The sequence below is a fragment of the Cheilinus undulatus genome, linkage group 21 (assembly GCF_018320785.1).
Source record: "Cheilinus undulatus linkage group 21, ASM1832078v1, whole genome shotgun sequence".
Taxonomy (NCBI): Eukaryota; Metazoa; Chordata; class Actinopteri; order Labriformes; family Labridae; genus Cheilinus; species Cheilinus undulatus.
In genome coordinates, this window is record NC_054885.1 from 9,000,035 (window position 1) to 9,018,449 (window position 18,415).

At 38.8% G+C, this 18,415-nt stretch overlaps 1 protein-coding gene across 1 annotated transcript; it reads left to right on the forward strand.

The window, feature by feature from the left end:
- Nucleotides 1-596: 596 nt before the first annotated feature.
- Nucleotides 597-15,611, forward strand: LOC121503442 (MBT domain-containing protein 1-like). The gene is made up of 18 exons (XM_041777862.1): nucleotides 597-664; nucleotides 2,542-2,788; nucleotides 3,896-4,029; nucleotides 5,242-5,353; nucleotides 5,492-5,571; nucleotides 5,834-5,951; nucleotides 6,132-6,266; nucleotides 7,293-7,381; nucleotides 7,513-7,611; nucleotides 7,689-7,824; nucleotides 8,157-8,212; nucleotides 8,335-8,439; nucleotides 9,545-9,692; nucleotides 9,978-10,060; nucleotides 10,532-10,769; nucleotides 10,880-10,951; nucleotides 11,721-11,909; nucleotides 13,880-15,611. The coding sequence occupies exons 1-18, from the start codon at nucleotides 644-646 to the stop codon at nucleotides 13,987-13,989; spliced, it is 2,172 nt and encodes a 723-aa protein (XP_041633796.1). The 5' UTR covers nucleotides 597-643; the 3' UTR covers nucleotides 13,990-15,611.
- Nucleotides 15,612-18,415: the final 2,804 nt, after the last annotated feature.

Here is an 18,415-nt window from a genome sequence, read left to right on the forward strand (position 1 = left end):
GAGCAGGTTTAAAAATCTGTGTCTATAAAGTTTTTAAATTGTGTCAGTTAGGGCATGATAGGCACTGGAATATGATTTCTGTTTGCTTATTTGCACTAACAGTGTAGGAATCTATAATGTAATTTATGTTTTAGAATCTTCTCAAATATAATTCAACAGTCATTGTTATATTTCTAATGTGTATGATGTTGAATGTCATCTTTTTAGAGCCCAAGACAAATTTCTCACTTTGTGTGACAATTAAGCTATTTTTTTCCATGTTTGCATATTTCTTTAAAAATTCTTTATAAACATCAACATCATCATGAATAGACAATTATAAATTCAGTTATTTATCATTAACCTTGATTTAAAACATGCTAATTAAGTAACTTCACATTCTGCTGACAATAATCCTGCACTAGTTGTTTTAAGTCTATTTCTGCAGGCTCTGTCCAGCAGAGGTCGCTGCTAGGCAGACTTCCCAATCTGAGCACCACACATGAAGCAGAGAACACAGCCAATCAGAGACCAGCAGCCGCAGTCTCTGCGCCTGCGCACTTGTAGGAGGATATTTTTGTTGATATGTCTGCCTCTGGGTTTTAATGATTATTTTTGCGGGTTTTCTTGTTTCATTGAGGTTGACTCCCCGCGGCCCGGGCTGATGGAGAACCCGAGAGACCTGGTGAGTTGTTAGGGTTGTCCCTGGAGCGGGAAAACGCGTTTCTCTCCTTTGTTATGGTTGTTATAGCGGTATCTAAAGCGAATCCTGACAGACAAGGCAGAACTCCCATTAAAAAACTTGCAATTTAAGGTTCACAAGCTCCCTGGTAGGAATGTATAGCATAATGAAACGGCCTGTTACATTTTAATATAGGAGTGTTTAACATACTTTTATTCGTCTTATTAATATTTCCCACAGCATGCATATCTTTCTCAAAACATACCCTTTTATAGTTCATTCACTGAGTACTCACCTGTCAAACCTTGTTGAAAAATATTACGGTATAAGATTTTCTTTCTTGTCACAAAAGCACACGCATTACTAAATAATAGTTACGTTTTAGAAAATAATACATAACTGTCTGTTATTCGGCGTTTGTCTTTTTTACCAGGTTTACATTATTTGAGGTAATTTCCCTCTTCATTAACGCATTTCTGTTTTCCCGCGGCATCCACCACATAACGCCGTTAAAGGTGAATAAGAAAAAATATCAATAAGTCTCGGAGAGGCAGGTGTTTTTGATGTTAGCCGATTGTAAGGGATTAACCTCAGGCCAACCCACCTCTTGGTTATTTCAAATGACACCTATTGTGTTGTCTGTTACAGAAGGATTTTAATATTTGTTCATTTCTGGAGGTCATCTGGTGTGTTTCCAGTCAAGCCGTCTCGCGCTGACACAGTCTCCAGCTCTGGTTACTCTCTCTTTGTTGTCAGACTCTCTCTCTCTCTCTCTCTCTCCGCACTGCAGTGGTGCAGTGGGTCACACAGCTGCAAACTCACTGATGGAAACCTCTGGATGCAACAGCTGTGCGTCTGTGCATGTCACACTGACTGCAGCAGAGGGAGTCTGTGGGCAAATTATAGCCACAAATGTTAACCTGTTACATCTCTCTTCATGATCAATTGAGTCCCAACTTCAATCAATGAGCCATTTAATTAGAAGTATAGCAGAAAGTTTAAAAAGTAGGGTGCATGATATTATTGCATATCTGTCACATTTGAATAATTCAGATCAACAAACAAATTTTAGTCTTAGACAAAGACAACCCAAGTAAATACAAAATGTGGCTTTTAAATGATGATTTCATTTATTAAGGGGGAAAAAAGCCATCCAAACCGACCTGGACCCACGTGAAAAAGTAATCACCCCTCTGATTAACCACATTTTTTTTTGAAAGCTGAGTTCAATTCACTCTCCCTATCCAGGCCTGATTACTGCCAGATCTGTTGAATCAAGAAATCCCTGAAATAGAGCCTGTCTGACAGAGTGAAGTAGGCTAAAGGTCTCAAAAAGCAACACATCACAGCGTCATCTAAAGAAATTCAAGAACCAATGAGAAACAAAGTCGTTGACATCTATCAGTCTGGAAGGATCACAAAGCCGTTTCTAAGGCTTTTGGACTCCACTGAACCATGGTGAGAGCCATTATCCACAAATACAGAAAACTTGGAACAGTGGTAAACCTTCCCAGGAGTGGCCGACGCACCATCATCAAGATTTTTTTTGTGTGTACTTTTTGGTCAGTAGTGGTTTTGGCCTTGGAATCTCCCCATGGAGTCAATTTTTGCACAGTCTCTGTCTTAATGTTGAGTCATGAACACTGACCTTAACTGAGTGAAGTGAGGCCTGAAGGTCTTTACATTTTCTTTCGTGACCTCCTGGATGAGTGGTTGGTGCGCTTTCGGGCCCATTCTGGTAGGCCGTCCACTCCTGGGAAGGTTCGTCACTGTTCCAAGTTTTCTCCATTTGTGGATAATGGCTCTCACTGTGGTTCACTGGAGTCACAAAGCCTTGGAAATGGCTGTATCTCCTCTCTTAATGCATCTTTTCTCTGCAGGTGGAGCGCCCCTCCAGGAAGCGCTGTGACTCCTTCGGGATGCTGGACAGTTTGGAGGAAGACCGCAGCAGCTGCAGCTCTGAGTCCAGCGGTGGCAGCGGAGGCTCCACCCCTGAGGACAGCGAGGATGAAGATTACGGAGGAGGAGGAGGAGGGGTGACTCACCTCAACCCCTCCTCCTCCTCCCTGACGCTCATTAAGACTAACGGACAGGTGTACACCTACCCCGATGGAAAGGCCGGCATGGGTCAGTCCCAACTGGATGAGGATTCTTATTTTTTTATCTGCTGCCACATGAAACATCTGCAGGCTCCTGAAAGCACTTAGTCCTTTCATTCTGAGGTGTTTTGTCAAATCTAAGTGGAAGGATATGTAATCAATTTACAAGCAAAATATAAAGCAGTTATAGTGGTATTTAACCCCAATTTAGTCTGTGACTTCAGTATGTTACATAGAAAAGTAGTGCAGTTTTTCTGCACTATTTTTACGTGGTACACATATAATTTAATGGTAATTATGATTTAGGATGGGCTACATGCGATCAGTTTTGCATTAAATACACTCATATTTCAGTTATATTCAGGCACTTTATAGTATGGATTGAAGCTTTTATTCTGTTATTGTTTCATACAGTCATTCATATATCCAGCCCACATGGGCCTACATGACACCAGGAATTTACCCTCTCCTGCGCACAGTAGGTCTTTCATCGTCATGGAATAAAAGAGGAGAATGAAGACAAACTAAAAACTAGTTAAACAGACTATCTTGTCTTCTTTTGCGGGCTTTTGAGACAAATTAGCAAATTTAGACACATTAAATTTAAGCAGTCATTCTGGTTTTTGCTCATCAGGAAACTTAATGAAGCAATAATTAGATCATCATAATTTCTAGAGCGCAAAAGAAAATGAGACTCACTTTCCACTCAAGCCAAATCACATAACTCTTAAAGTCTGTTTTCTGTTGGAGAATTTAGTATTGCTGTAATTATTCAAGCAAAGTAACTGAATACAACTATCAAATTATCTGTTTTAGGGTGTCCAAAGCTATTTTTGGGTGGATTATTCTGCTTGTATGAATAAAAAGGAGCTGAAAAAGGAACATTGTAAAGCCATAAATGAAGCAAATTATTAGGCTAAGATTTACATAAATACCCACATTTTTCTCCAACCAGAATTTGATTCTTTTGTAGTTTATAGGTTTGTTGTTGTTCCTCTGTTTTTTTGCATCATAATCTTTAAGTCACTGATACAGAAGAAAGTATTTGGGACAACAGCAGTTTCTAGCATGAATTGTGTACTTGAACCTGTATTTTTTCACTCATTTTGTCCCGTTGTCCCTCCATTCCTCTCAGCAACCTGTGAGATGTGTGGTATGGTGGGGGTCAGAGATGCTTTCTACAGTAAAACTAAACGCTTCTGCAGCGTCTCCTGTTCCAGAAGTTTCTCCTCCAACTCCAAGAAGGCTAGCATCCTCGCCAGACTGCAGGTAAACAAACATTGACCATTAATATTGGCATGTTTTCCAGAAAAGCTAACCTACTGCCTGAAAATTCAGAAAGTTAAATTCGACCAAATTTGGGTTAAATGGATTGATTTTATTACCCCGACACATATGGACTTTGGTAGTTACACATGAATCTAAACCAACTTTATTTCTCTGTTTGAATAATATGTAAGCCGCCTTGGTTCATTTGTTTCTTATTCAAAAAAAGAGGGAGAAATGGATGCTGTAAAACAATGCTGAAAGTGATTGTATTTTTGTACGAAACATTTTCCTAATGAAAAGACAATGAAATAAAAGAAAGTATGGCATGTTTTCCTCTTACAGTAGCAGAGCTTACTCCTTCACCTACTGTGTTCATTCAGCTGCTCTCTCTCTTCTTATAGTATACGGAAATTCAATTAAACTGACTTTTAATCATCATAGCTTTAAAGAAGTAAGAAATCTATTTTAAACCTTATATATTTTTGCAACCTAAGTGCAAAACAGACCAGTTGAGAACAACTGGAGAAGTTGTTCTCAACTGGTCTAGCATCAGGACCCACCACCACCTCCTTAAAGGCAAATTGCGACACAAATATCTCTGGATTTTTCCAATTATAAGCCAATATTTTGGATGAAATGAGGGCTAGTTTGAGCTTGAGTTGGAACATAAAGATTTCTTTCAAAATAAAAGCACATCATAGACTTTTGACATTTTTTTTTCTCCTAGGCATAAATCTGTGACCCACTGAAAATAGCCTCATGCCCCCTTTTTGGGCCCTGACCCACCAGTTGAGAACCAAGGCTTCTTGATAGTAAAGCAATGTTTGGCACATATTAATAAATCATTTTTATTCCAAAACATCTTCTTGTTGCAAAGTTAGAAGACAATGTGCTTTTTTGTTTTTTAATGTATACGATAGTGTCATCAGCATAGAGACGGATAATATGTACTTACAGGTGGAATTTGGTGGGTAAATATACAATTATTGATCTTACTATTGGACTTTGTTTAAGTCTTTATGTTGCAGGCATAAAATCAGGTTGTTCAGATGCATTTGTTGTTAAAACACAAATATATGGATGCTGAATCTAGAGTGAAAGGAAATCAACATTTTTTTGTCAGGAAATGAAAATCGCAGGGGTATTGTATTGGGGTTTTTTTTTGTAGCAGAGATGAAGTGTACTAAATCTTTGTTTATTTGTATCTTAAAGGGGAAGCCTCCCACAAAAAAGGCCAAAGTTCTGCAGAAACAGCCTCTGGTGAGTAAACTCGCCGCATACGCTCAGAACCAGACGCACCAGCACAGCGGGGTCAAGAAGAGCGGTGAGTCATAAAGCTTCACTGTGTTGAAATTTTTAAATACATGATTAGGCATCCAGGCAGTCTTATTCCTTAATTTACTTTTATGTATTTGAAACCATCTGCATTCAGCGTGTCTGCTACTCTGTTGTGTTTTTGCAGTCACTCTGGATGCATTTGACTGGGGCCGTTATCTCGGGGATGGAGAGGTGACGGGAGCACCGGTCAGCTGCTTTAAACATGTGAGTGAATAACAAACACATAAGCACATGCACTTGCATGTTCTTAGGTACATTTTACAATATTAGATTTAATTTAATTGCCAGTAATTCGTAGAACACCAACTGTTTCTAGGCCTTTATTTTTCATTTGATGTACAGTGAATATATAGCGACTTTTGACTGCCAAATTAACAGATAAGAAACGGAAATATACTCATTATTAACAGGGATTGTCTTTCACTCTAGACAAAATATTTTTTTTTTCACATTTGCTGGTGTTCAGGTAAAGATGGGGGCATCATGGGGCGACATCAGTGAGGGAGTGCGGGTTGAAGTCCCAAACACTGACAGCGGTTTGCCCATGAAGGTTTACTGGATCGCTGGAATCATCAAACTGGCTGGTATTCACAAGAACAAAGTTGTCACTTTTGATTATCTGGTCTTGATTTCCTCCAAATATGTAGTCAGGTTTTAGTCATTTTGTTGTTAATTTCTGTGTTTTTATGTCTCAAGCTTGAAAGAAACTACATGTATGAAAAACTTATGATGTTAAACATGTTAATATGTATGTTTGTGTGCAGGTTTTAAGGCCCTGCTTCGTTATGAGGGATTTGACGGTGACTCCACTAGAGACTTCTGGTTGAACCTTTGTGTGCCTGACATCCATCCTGTGGGCTGGTGTGCTTCGGGGGGCAAACCCCTCGTACCCCCTCAGAGTAAGAGAGACGAAACACAAACACATGGGGAGTAAAATTAGCCCAACTTAAAGAAAAACAGTTTAATCTGACCTGTTTTACGGGTGTATAAAATCAAGCACCTAGTCATGCAGTCATCATTTACAAACATTTGTGATACAAAATGGATCATTCTGAAGAGCTCAGTGACTTCAAGCGTGGTATTGTGATGGATACCACCTTTGCAATAAGACAGTTTATGAATTTTCATCCCCACTGGATATTCCACAGCCAACTGTAAGTGATATTATTAGAAAATGGAAGCATTTAGAAATAAAAGCAACTCAGTCATGGTGCGGAAGACCACAGAAAATAATGAGAAAATTGCAGATCGGGGTCAACGACTCCTAAGGCAGAGAGACAGAGTTCTGAAATTCCACTGGCATTGATGTAAGCACAGAAACTGTGCAGCAGGAGCTTCTTGGAATTGGTTTCCATGGCCACAGAGGGCTGGAGAATACTTCAGTGTAGATACATGGAAGGTAGGGTGAACCTTTAAGACTGTGGAGGCAGGAGTGCGGCGTTCGTCTGCAGTTCACTGGTTTCTTGCAGTAGAGCAGCTTGGGCGGCCCTTCCAAAGTTGACAGCAGCATCACAGATAAGCCTGGAAAAAAGGAACAGCCACTTCGCCCTCTTCTGCTGGGAAAAGGGGAGATTGGAAACCAGGGAAAGCATGCATGAAGACATACCTGTGGCTGAACTGATCACGGATTAGAATCACTGAAAAGAACACAAATACTTTTGTTCATCTAGTGTATTTTAAGGTGCCAGTGGCTATTATCATAATTAGCACTAATAACGCCAGTAGATGTCTTCAACATATAGTAGTGAAACAGGCTGTAATGGTCGCTATTTATTCCTAGATCACTTTTAACTAGAAGCAGATGTTGAAACACTTTTTAGACCATGTGACTTATAATCAGGTTATTACAATTAAAAGACTTAAAATGATTCATTTACTGTTTATATCTGAATGCATTAATGTGGAATGTTTGTGTTTTCATGCAGCAATCCTGCACAGGTTCACAAATTGGAAGACGTTTCTGATCAAAAGACTGACGGGATCCAAAACGCTGCCGCCAGACTTCTCCTCCAAGGTCAGGCAAAACTACTTTTGCAATTTCAGCACTTGTGACGATACTCAGTATTATCATCCACTCTGTAAACCTGAACTTCATCATAACTGAAGTCTAACCCTTCAAACACTGTTTCTCCATCTCGTCTTCAGGTGCAGGAGAGTATGCAGGTCCCCTTTAAGAAGCAGATGAGGGTGGAGGTGGTGGATAAAACTCACCTGTGCAGGACGCGGGTTGCTCTAGTGGAACAAGTGAGATTCAGACAGAAAAGAGGGTTGATGTCCTGTTAATTTTAGTGTTTTAAATGTTATACTGTGTGTTGTTGCAGGTGATCGGCGGCCGTCTCCGTCTGGTGTACGAGGAGTGTGAAGACGGGACAGACGACTTCTGGTGTCACATGTACAGTCCTCTGATCCACAGCATCGGCTGGTCCCGATCCATCGGACACCGCTTCAAACGGACTGGTGGGTTAAAATTTTTGACGCTCAAATAAATCATTGTCTGCTGTTGCATGCACAATAAAGTTTTTAATCTGACTCAAGGTTATGATCAGATTTTTAAATGGATGTTACTTAATACATTCTGGTGTTTTATTAAAACAGCTAACTGCTGATTTTTTTCATCATATATCTGAAAAATTCAGCATCTTCTTCCAACAGCTTACAACAACCTCCGCTTTCAGAAATGTACGTCTTCAAATTTAAATTTCAAGATGAAGTTACTAAGAAAACAAAAACACGACTACTCATTGGTGCACAAGACTGATTTAAAACCTTCATTTATGTCTGTTTTCCAGATGTTTCCAAGAAGTTAGGAGCCCAGACGGATGCTCCAGGACAGCTGTTTGCAAAGGTGAGAACAAAAAGAAACACCTCCTGTTTGTCATACTTGTACAGTATATCTTAATTTGACCTTACCTCGCCTCAGCCTTTATTTGTAATGTTTTGGTTGACTAAAAGAATTCCTGTGTTTAGGTAAAAGAGGTGGATCAGAGCGGCTCCTGGTTCGAGGATGGGATGAAGCTGGAGGCCATCGACCCTCTGAACCTGTCTGCTATCTGTGTGGCCACAGTGAGGAAGGTGAGGACTAGGGATATTTTTACTGACTAACTTTGTTAAATGCAAATCAAAATTCAGACTATTCTACTTATCCATTCCTTAGAGCTCATGCCACACGGCACAGATCTGTTGGTAAATTGCCGTGGGAATAATACACACCTCCTTATATAGACATCCTGGGGGTGTGTGTTTATAGTTCATGTCCTCAGGCTTAAAATAATGTGTTTTTTCGTCTCCTTACAAATTGCAGAGTCAAAATTATGATTCATTCTGTATTGCATTCTTTTTTTTTTTTTTTTTTTTTTTTTAAACTCTGAGGCCGATGTCATATATGACAAGAAGAGACATGCTATTCAAAGATACATTACATTTTGACCATACATTGTAGGCACTTTCCTCTGAAAGCTCTCTCTTGTGCCATTCTAGTAATGCTATCCATGGCTTTGTAGCTCTCACTGAACATTTTCTAGCAAGCCTGGAACTTGGCTGATTTTCCAGGGTCTTTAAAGATTAAATCCATACCAGTAACTCTGATATTGGACGTCTTTTTATCCATTTATAATCTCTTTTTCAGTCGTTCCTTCAGTTAGCCAGTTAGCCCTCTGCCATATGCTGTGACAACCAATGGCAGGCTGTTCCATTGTCATGTCATGCTTTGCTGAATAGCGCATGTGCATGGGTGTAGAAACTGCAGAAGAGAACCTGAATGACATAAAAGAGAGAAAGATACACAGAGAGTGGTTCAGCTCAGCATTTTAGATTGTGTTCTCTGTGTGTGGGGGCCACAGTCCCAGTGGACATCTGGCATCTGGTGTCCTATCAATTAAGACATAAAACAGTCCACAATATATTTAAGAACAATGCAGAAACAATTAACTGTTCCAAAAACACAAATGCAGTAAACACACTAAAAAGAGAGCTGCACATCCATATTTTTCACTTTGCATTGTCTCTGCATTTGCGGCACCTTTAATTATTGTTTTTTGTTTTTGTTTTAAATTATTATTATTGTTTATGTGACTGCTGATTTCCTTCAGGCAATCATAGCATATTTTCCCTGTAGACTTCAGTATGAACCAGCTCCAGACTCAGTCCACAAACCACCTGTTCCCTCTGTGTCCATCAGGTCCTGGCAGACGGCTATCTTATGATCGGGATCGACGGCTCAGAGGCGGCTGATGGATCAGACTGGTTCTGTTATCACTCCACCTCCCCCTCCATATTCCCCGCTGGCTTCTGCGAAATCAACAACATTGAGCTGACGCCGCCTAGAGGTACAGCTGCATACATACACCTATTTACAGAAACACGGGGGCACCCCAAATTTTACACTTCAAAAGAAAGTACAATTCTTTATGTGCATCTTTTGGATCGGCCTGACTTTGGCATTAGTATTTAAATGGTGAAACATTTTAAGAATATTATCGACATTCTAGGACTCTTAATATACATGATTACAGTTATTAAGTATGTGGTTTCTTACCCTACAGTGATACACGTCTGACAATGAGTGGCAAAGGTTAATCAGTTAATTCTTCCCTTCTTTTTATTTCTGCCAGGTTACACCACTCTTCCCTTCAAATGGTTTGAGTACCTGAAGGAGACTAAATCTGTGGCGGCTCCTGTCACCCTCTTCAACAAGGTCAGAGACCAAACAGCACAAGAAACCCTCTGCAATTTTTATAATAATTTAATGACATGACTTTTCCTAAAGTAGAGGACAGCACTCAAAATGGTATGAAAGAAGCCCGACACATTGAAATCAGTTTTGAGGAAGTATTTTAAAAGCAGCAAATACTGTAACTACTGTAAATACTGCCCGCTCTGCTCCCTCCCTGCCTCAGGCTTTCCTTGTAGGCACAGGAGAGGCAGCAATGTGTGCTGTTCCTGTTTCATGCCTTCCTCGCAGGCTTGTGGTAGGGCAGGGCAATCCTAGAACAGCCACACCACCAAATATAAATAACAGAAATAAGAGCAAGTCAATAACTGTTTAGAAAAACACATTTATAGACACCAATCATGTGTGTTTTCTGACAAAGTGGTCCTGACTCAACTAAAACATGTCATTTTCCTTCTCACAAATATGAATTTTGTTCTTTGTGTCCTATATAAGGATGTTCCGAATCACGGTTTCCGTCCTGGGATGAAGCTGGAGGCTGTTGACCTCATGGAGCCCAGGTTGGTCTGCGTCGCCACAGTCACACGCATCGTCCACCGTTTGCTACGGATACACTTTGACGGCTGGGAGGACGAGTACGATCAGTGGGTGGACTGCGAGTCCCCTGACCTGTACCCGGTGGGCTGGTGTCAGCTGACGGGGTACCAGCTGCAGCCGCCCGCTGTCAATGCGGGTCAGTAGTAAAAAGAAAATCCTCTTTCATGTCAGATTAGAGAAAAAAAACAATCTGAACAGTCAGCTGGTTCAGAGAACTTGTTGAAATGGTGTATTTGTGTGTTTCAGGCTCCAGAGATCCTCATTCAGCAGCATCCAAACAGAGGAAGAAGTCCCAGCAGTACAAAGGACAGAAGAAAAGTACGTCTTAGAAAATGTTAGGACTAGGGATGCAACGATAACTGGTATCACGATAAACCGTGGTAAAATTTGAGACAGTTAGTATTACCGTTTCAAATTTTAATTACCGTTAAAACCGTGTTTGATTACTGCACTTTGAAAACTCACGGTGATACTGCTCAATTCCTGGAGAAGCCGCAGCGCTCTGGGGCAGTAATGCAACTTCATGGATGCCAACTGCCGTTAAACACCATAGAAGAAGGAGGAGCAGTGCTCTGGTGTGCGTGCGTAGTTTGAAAACATGGCGAGAGAGAGAGAGAGCAAGAGAGAGAGAGAGATTGTACACAAAGGTACATGAAACAGTGAAAATGTTCTTTCTGTACCAGTTTTTCTTAGATCTGTAAGACTAGATCTAGTCTTGAGCACTGAATGTAAAGAAAAGTATTCTTGGATTTCATCTACAATTTGCACAAAGTGCAGCTACCTCTTATGGCCGTAAGGTGCCATCTTTAATGCATATTTGTATGTTTGATGTTAATATTTTAATGTTCTGCCAACAAAGTACATTATGTGTGTTATTTTATTTTATTTTTAAAAAACTTGGTTAAATGATTTCAGTGTGTGTATAAGTACTTTTAGCACCTTTCAACAATACCGTGATAATAATGATAACCGTGATAATTTTGGTCACAATAACCATTATATGAAATTTTCATATCATTACATCCCTAGTTAGGACTTTGACTTGACTGAAATGGTTTCACGAATCTTAAATTTCCTCTTTTTTCAGAGAGGAAGTTGCCCATCGCCAAACGACCAGTCAGCCTCTCGGGTGCCGTGGTAACAGGAGTCCCCAGGAGCCTATCAGGAGACGAGAATGAGACTCCTCCTGACTACCCATCACCCCCCACTCCAGCCTCAGCAGCTCAGCCCCCTTCTGTTGACCCAGAAAGCAGCCCCAACACTGAGGGGGGGACAGGTACGCTTGTACACTTTTTATCAGAAAACTCTCGCTACTTCAAGGATTTTCATCGAACAGAGCTGGGAACGTGTCTCTTAATCCATAAATCTGTTAGCCGATATTTTTTGAATATTGTGATCATGAGAGCGCAGTAGATCTTCAAATGCTATTTGTTGTTTATCAGTGGTCTGACAGATGCGTACATTGTGGCAGCTGTGTTGGTTGTCTCTTGAAATGACTTATACAGTCAGGATCACAAGAATTTTAGTTTAGTTCACATGTATGGCATGATACTTTTTTGACTGTGCACCATGATAATTGAAGGGGGGACCATTGGGTTTTCTGAAGGTTTTAATGCTAAAGTTTTAACTCCTGTTGATTTTGAGCAGAATTAACAGATTAACTCTTTTCAAACTGTCTGTGTGGACGGATTAATGGTTAACAGATTCAAATCAAATTTTTGATCTGCTATGTCCACCTCTTCTATAAGGTAGCTTTGATACTAGGGGCCCGGTCCCAGATCAGGGTACACTTGAGCCGAAAGCCCGGTTAGTTTTGGTCACTTTGAATGCAAATTCACAGCACCCGGGCACCGGGCCTTCTTGAGGAGGAGATCTCAGCGCGATTTAAGTGGACGTCACAGTAAAAACCAAACTTCTTTCCTAGGCGAGGCAGTTTGTTCACATTTTTCCTCAATAAAAGGTGGAACTCATCAGAATCAGGTCAACAAACGGTCTGTTATGTCTATTTCCAATACTAGGTATTGGTATTGGCGAATATGCGGATGTATGCACTGATCTGATACTGTTTGGTTTAACTAAATGTTTTGCTTCATTTAGCCTAACACTACATGCACGAGCTATCGTTTTCAGAGCAGTGAAGAAGAACCAAAGGACCCAATGCAGCAGCAAAGAATGGCGACTGCATGACAGTTTTTCTCTGAATGTGGTCATTAAAATGCCCTCAAGACCTGTGCTGTGGTACATGGCAAAAAGTGACTCGGTTTATAAAAAGTTAAATAACTTGTTAACCATAAATCATTGCCTCTTACTTGTTTGTCTTCTTGAAGCTAGCCGTTGTGCCTTCCCATTGATGCTATTGACATCCTTGTATCCCTTGACTTTAATGATTAAATCTACACCAAATCCACACCAGTAAACACGATATTAAACATCTTTTTATCCATTGTAATCCATTTACAGCCATTTATTCCATAATCATGTCATGCTACCTGAATAGACCATAATGGAGAGAGAGCCAGAAAAACAAAATTAGGCTCACAGAGATGCTGTTTGCTATTATGATTCTATTCGTTGAGCCATGTTCTGAGTCAAATAAAGGAAAATAAATAATTTGCTAGTCTGCACAGTCTGTCCAGAAAGTTTACACTTGTTTCAGATGGGTACTAGGTATTAACCAGTACCCAACACCTTGGTATCAGAATCGGTATCAGAAGGAAAAAGTGGTATCGGAACATCTCTAGTTATGACTCGCCTTACAGATGAACAAAAGTTGGACTCAGAGAGATGAGATGCAAAGGCAATAAACATCTCCTGCCACCTCCAAAACAGCTGTATCTGTGAAGTGTGAGCCCATTTAATCCTCTGAGCTTCACATAGATGAGTAAATATGAAGAGGGATGTTCTTGCGTCTTAAAAATTGATTTAAAATCTCCATGTTAGCAGGGTGGACTTTTTCATCGGGTTAAAACATGAACAATCTTTGCTCAGGTCATGACCCGAGTGGTTTCCTTGGTAGTCTGTTCTTCTATCTCTCCTCTTCGGCAGGTTTGCTAGCTACTAGCTACATTTATACTGCACCTGCTGTATCAAACTAAGAACATACGCAGGTGGGCCCGGCACGGATCGATGTTGCTAGTGTGAAAGCAAGCTAAGTTATCTTGTCATATAGAATGAAAACAGGTAAGCTGATCCACCTCCATGTTCAACCCTATGGTATCACTGTACACGTCCTCTTTGTCTCTGCAGGTTCGCTGATTAAAGAGGAGAACGTGGAGGGTTCAGAGTTTTCTTCAGAGCGGACTGAAACCGAAACCAATGGATCTTCTGGAGAGTTATTTAACAACCAGGACCAGTAGGAGACATCCATCCCTTTCTTTATCTCTCACTCAATCCATCCATTTGTTTCTGACATTCAATCCTTAATCAATGTGATTGATTTGATAATCGTTTTGGACACACTTAAGTTCCACAGTCATAGAGGTTTAAAAATGCTCTCTGCATTTTTAAAAACCTCTATAAGGCCCTCCTCTAATTGATCTCTGTGCCCGGTCAGACCATGAAGTGGAACAGATTGATTTATTCAGACCTATTACCTGATTGCCATGACGCAGGCTCATAAGATAACCACCAAAATATTTATCTAAACCAAACCTGTATTACTTGTAACATTTTGGAAAAACCATTTCAGCAAGTGTTTATTAATAGAACCATTTCCTTTGTCCCGGATCCCACCCTGGCTAAGTCTGTTTGTTAGCTTGTCGTCTAACATTTAGGCAGCAAGCTTGAAGGTTACATTTCAGAAAGTGTTATGAGCAAATAAAGTGAGTTAAATTTATCTTAACTGTACATTTAATGCTGGTCTGACCGGGTAGTACTCTTCTTTTCCAGCCTCTTTTCTAAATTCAAATTCTCTCACCACTTTACCTGAAATTTCCCAAGAACAAAATACCCTAAACACATTTCAAAGTAAAAACTGCAGTTCTGCTTGAAGAATTACTAAAAAAAACTCAAAGCTCTCCTGACTGAGCAACAAGAGCAAAAAAAACAAGAACAAAAAAAAAAGCGAAAGAAGAAGAAAAGGGGGACAGGTATGTCACAGACTGTTTCCTGTCTCATCTTTGAATCCTCTGAGAAAAAAAAAGAGAACAACTGAAAAAAGAAGAAAACTTTTCTATAATGTTTTTCAACGCCAAGATCTTTGTTGTTTGTATATGTTGATGTTGTGTGTTCAAGGGTCATAACTCTTGACGTTATAATGTTAATACTGAATGCTGTGTAATGTCATGTTGAGATTAGCAGTCATTTAAAAAGTCTGTGTGTGGGGTGTGTGTGTGTGTGTGTGTGTGTGTGCTGTGGTTTAATTCTGAAGACTTAGAGGATAACAAGAAATAAGAAACCAGCAAACAGGAGCCACAGCAGCTTAACTGTTTTAGTTTTAAAATCATTTTTTATATTGTTACAGAGTCCCGTCAAACAGGAGACGGTACCAGCAGCTGTAAATTATTTAATAAGCTATGACGTGTTTCTTTGCTGTACATCACTCTTGAAGATTTGAACGGGATAAAAAATAATGAGATTTGGTTGAAGGGGTTTTACCAAGATCTTGGTCTACATGAAATTCCTCTTCCTTAAAAAAAAAAAAAAAACATATTTTTGTCTAAAAAATCACCTCACTTCTTATAGTTAAATAACTGCAATAAGAAAAAATCTAAAATACTGCAATAAGAGATTAGTATAGTGTACCTCGGATAATGTAGTTTAAAAAAAAATCAACAGTGTTGCAAATACATTTCTTGGTATTAACATTAAACATTTCATATTACTTTGATATAATTTTTTCAAATGTAACAAGTTTGAAACTTTTTAATCATTTAAAATTCACAAAAAAACTTAAAACTTAATCTAAGCAGATATTCTTACAGATACAGTGCTTAACAAATTTATTAGACCACCACCCAACGTAAGGTTTATGCCACAACTGCCCTAAATTAACAGCATTGGTAATTACCAAAATTATTTTTTATGTTTCTGCAGTGGTTAATACACCAATATGTAGAAGCTCTTTAACAAAAATGATATTTTTTAATGCTAAAATAGAATTATTATTGTTATCCATGAATTTTCAAATTAACTGATTTACAAAAAAACTGAAAAATAGTAAAACACATTATTATTTCTTAATTAATATGTCAAATTATAGTTATTTGCTTGCATTCCTTAACAGAAAAAGGAGTTTTAGTGGTTGAATGTTATGCTTGATTCATTTCTGACTTCTCAGAGAAGCCCAGTGAGCCGGCTCAAATTTGGGTATAAAAAGGTGAATTCAGTTTGAAATTCCTCATTCCTGTTCAAAACGGTAAAATGTGGAGAGCTCACTGAAAATAAAAGAGTCCACATTAAAGCACTTCATGATGCTGGATGGTCTCTGAGACAAATATGACAGGTGGTCTAATAAGTTTGTTAAGCACTGTACATAGCCTATATAAAGTTTTCATTCCCATGGATGTTTTTCCCTTTTATTTATTTATTTATTTATTTCAAATCAATCATGGACAATATAATTTGGGTTTTTGACCCCCGAAAAATAAAAAAACGTTAATGTCAAAGTGAAAACAGATGTCTACAAAGTAATGTCAATTTTAAAAAAATATGTTGGATAAAGTAAGTGATAAATATTCACCCCTTTCAAGTCAGTATTTAGAAGATGCAACTGGCTGCAGTCACATGACTGATTCTGTATGGATAGGTCTCAATCAGCCTCTTGGGGATGTTCGTTGCCTTCATTTGTTCATTTGTTTTTGTATCCATCCCCTGACTTCTTATTTTCGATAACCTTTTCCCTGAATTGCTTGGAGCGTTCTTTTGTATTCATGGTGTAATGGTAGCCAGGAATACTGATTTACCAGTGACTCAACCTTCCAGACACAGGGGTCTTTATTTTACAATCACTTGAGACACAGCGTGACCTCAGCTGATCCCCATTTCACTGATTGTGAGACTACTAGCACTAGTTGTCAGAACCTCAGTAGAATTAGGTCAGCCACTTGAAAGGGAGTGAATATTTATGTTATCACTTATTTTACATTATATTTTTTTATTTAAATGACGTTACTTTGAATAAATCTGTTTTACTTTGACACTACAGAGGTTTTTCTTGTAATTTTTTTTTGTTAAAAAGCCAGATTATGTTGACCATGATGAATTTATAAAACCAATAAAAGGGCAAAACTTTAAAGTGGGTGGATACTTTTTATAGGCACTGTAATGTTTAAGAGTTGTTGACGACATTTGAGTTATACATTTTTTTAAAAATAGATCTTTACTTGCTAACTATTGATACCTCACAATAAATGTTTGTTACATAAGAATTAAATGAATCCTATAATATTGAAAGCTAGAAAACAAAATGATGTATCAGAGATTAATTGAAAACACATCAGATTTTATCGTACTAAAGAAATTGTAATAAAGATCATAACATTTAAAAAAGTCTGAAACAGCAAGTATAAAAATAGTAAAGGGGCACTGGCCCACAGATTTAAATAATGGTAAACGTTTACAAAATATTTATTTCAATTTTGGGCCCTTAAATATACTTAAAGCCTCTAGGCATTCAGCAAAGGTGCCATCTAGCAATGTTGTCTTTTTTACACCCATTGCTCCATTAGTCCACAAAATATAACTGGACTTTGTGCTCCTGTGGTTGTGTTTGTCTTAAAATGAGGAATAGTGCAAAGCTAGCATGTTCCAGTGCACAAAACACCTGCACCTTAGACTAAAACCTGGAAGACTAGGAAGACTTAAACACTTAAAATATTGTCTAAAGTCTGTAGCAAATCGTGTTTTTGATATTTGGAAAGATAGGCATTGATTAAGCTTCATTAACTCACAGGTTGCACACTTTCTCAAACTTTAACATCGGTGTATTAGCAGATGGTTGAAATAAATTTTTTAATGTGAAAGAGAAGGGAGATGGACAGCTTTGTTGCAAAGCCTTCTCATGCCCTCTCATGCTACAGAGAGTTAGAGTTATCATAGCTCTTACAAATAAGGCACCTACAATCAGATTGGACAATCTGGCTTTGCTCCCAGATTTTGCGCTGTGTTAAAAGCAAAATGTAGTTGCAAACATCCAGAATCACTTTGCGCCTGGAGCTTTAGACAGGAGTCTTTTTGATATCATCAAAATATGGGTCTTTATGTTTTTAATTTAAATTTTATGACAGTTTTTCTTCACTGCATTCACCAAAGGGAAAGAAACATTTCTATGTTACAACCATTGTATATCAGAATTACTTTGAATTAAGGTATTCTACCTTAAAAACTCTCTTTTCAGTTCAGTGTTGCTAGTATGCTAGCATACATTTTAGACCGTTAAGGGGTCATGTTTCATCTACAACTGTTTGCTGAAAAAAAGTTTAGTCTGTTTAGTACATTCCCTCTTAATCTAGTGAGAACAAAACACTCAAGCCACAATGGTTAGTAAAGCTGTCAGTCATGGCTTCACACCCCTTTTGATAGCATCAAAGAAAGTATCCCAACTGAACCTCTCGAAAAGTTTGGGAAAAATCACTTGGGAAAAAATTGACAGAAACCATGTTTTAGAAATATATTTGACCTATTCTAAAATTTGAAAGTTTGCCTTCATGTCCCATCTGATAACATGGCGGATGCAATGCTCATGACCAATACTGCAGCCAGCCACCGGGAGCTCCTGTTTTGGCTTCACTTTTGAGTAGCTGTCATATTGTCCAACTTTATATAAAAACTAGTGATCCCACA

Excerpts from the sequence above, each read along its gene's own strand:
- LOC121503442 (XM_041777862.1), top strand. The coding sequence starts at position 644 with ATGGAGAACCCGAGAGACCTG. Across the intron at positions 5,952-6,131 it reads TGGAATCATCAAACTGGCTG|GTTTTAAGGCCCTGCTTCGT; the intron begins GTATTCACAAGA and ends GTTTGTGTGCAG. Across the intron at positions 8,440-9,544 it reads GTGTGGCCACAGTGAGGAAG|GTCCTGGCAGACGGCTATCT; the intron begins GTGAGGACTAGG and ends TGTGTCCATCAG.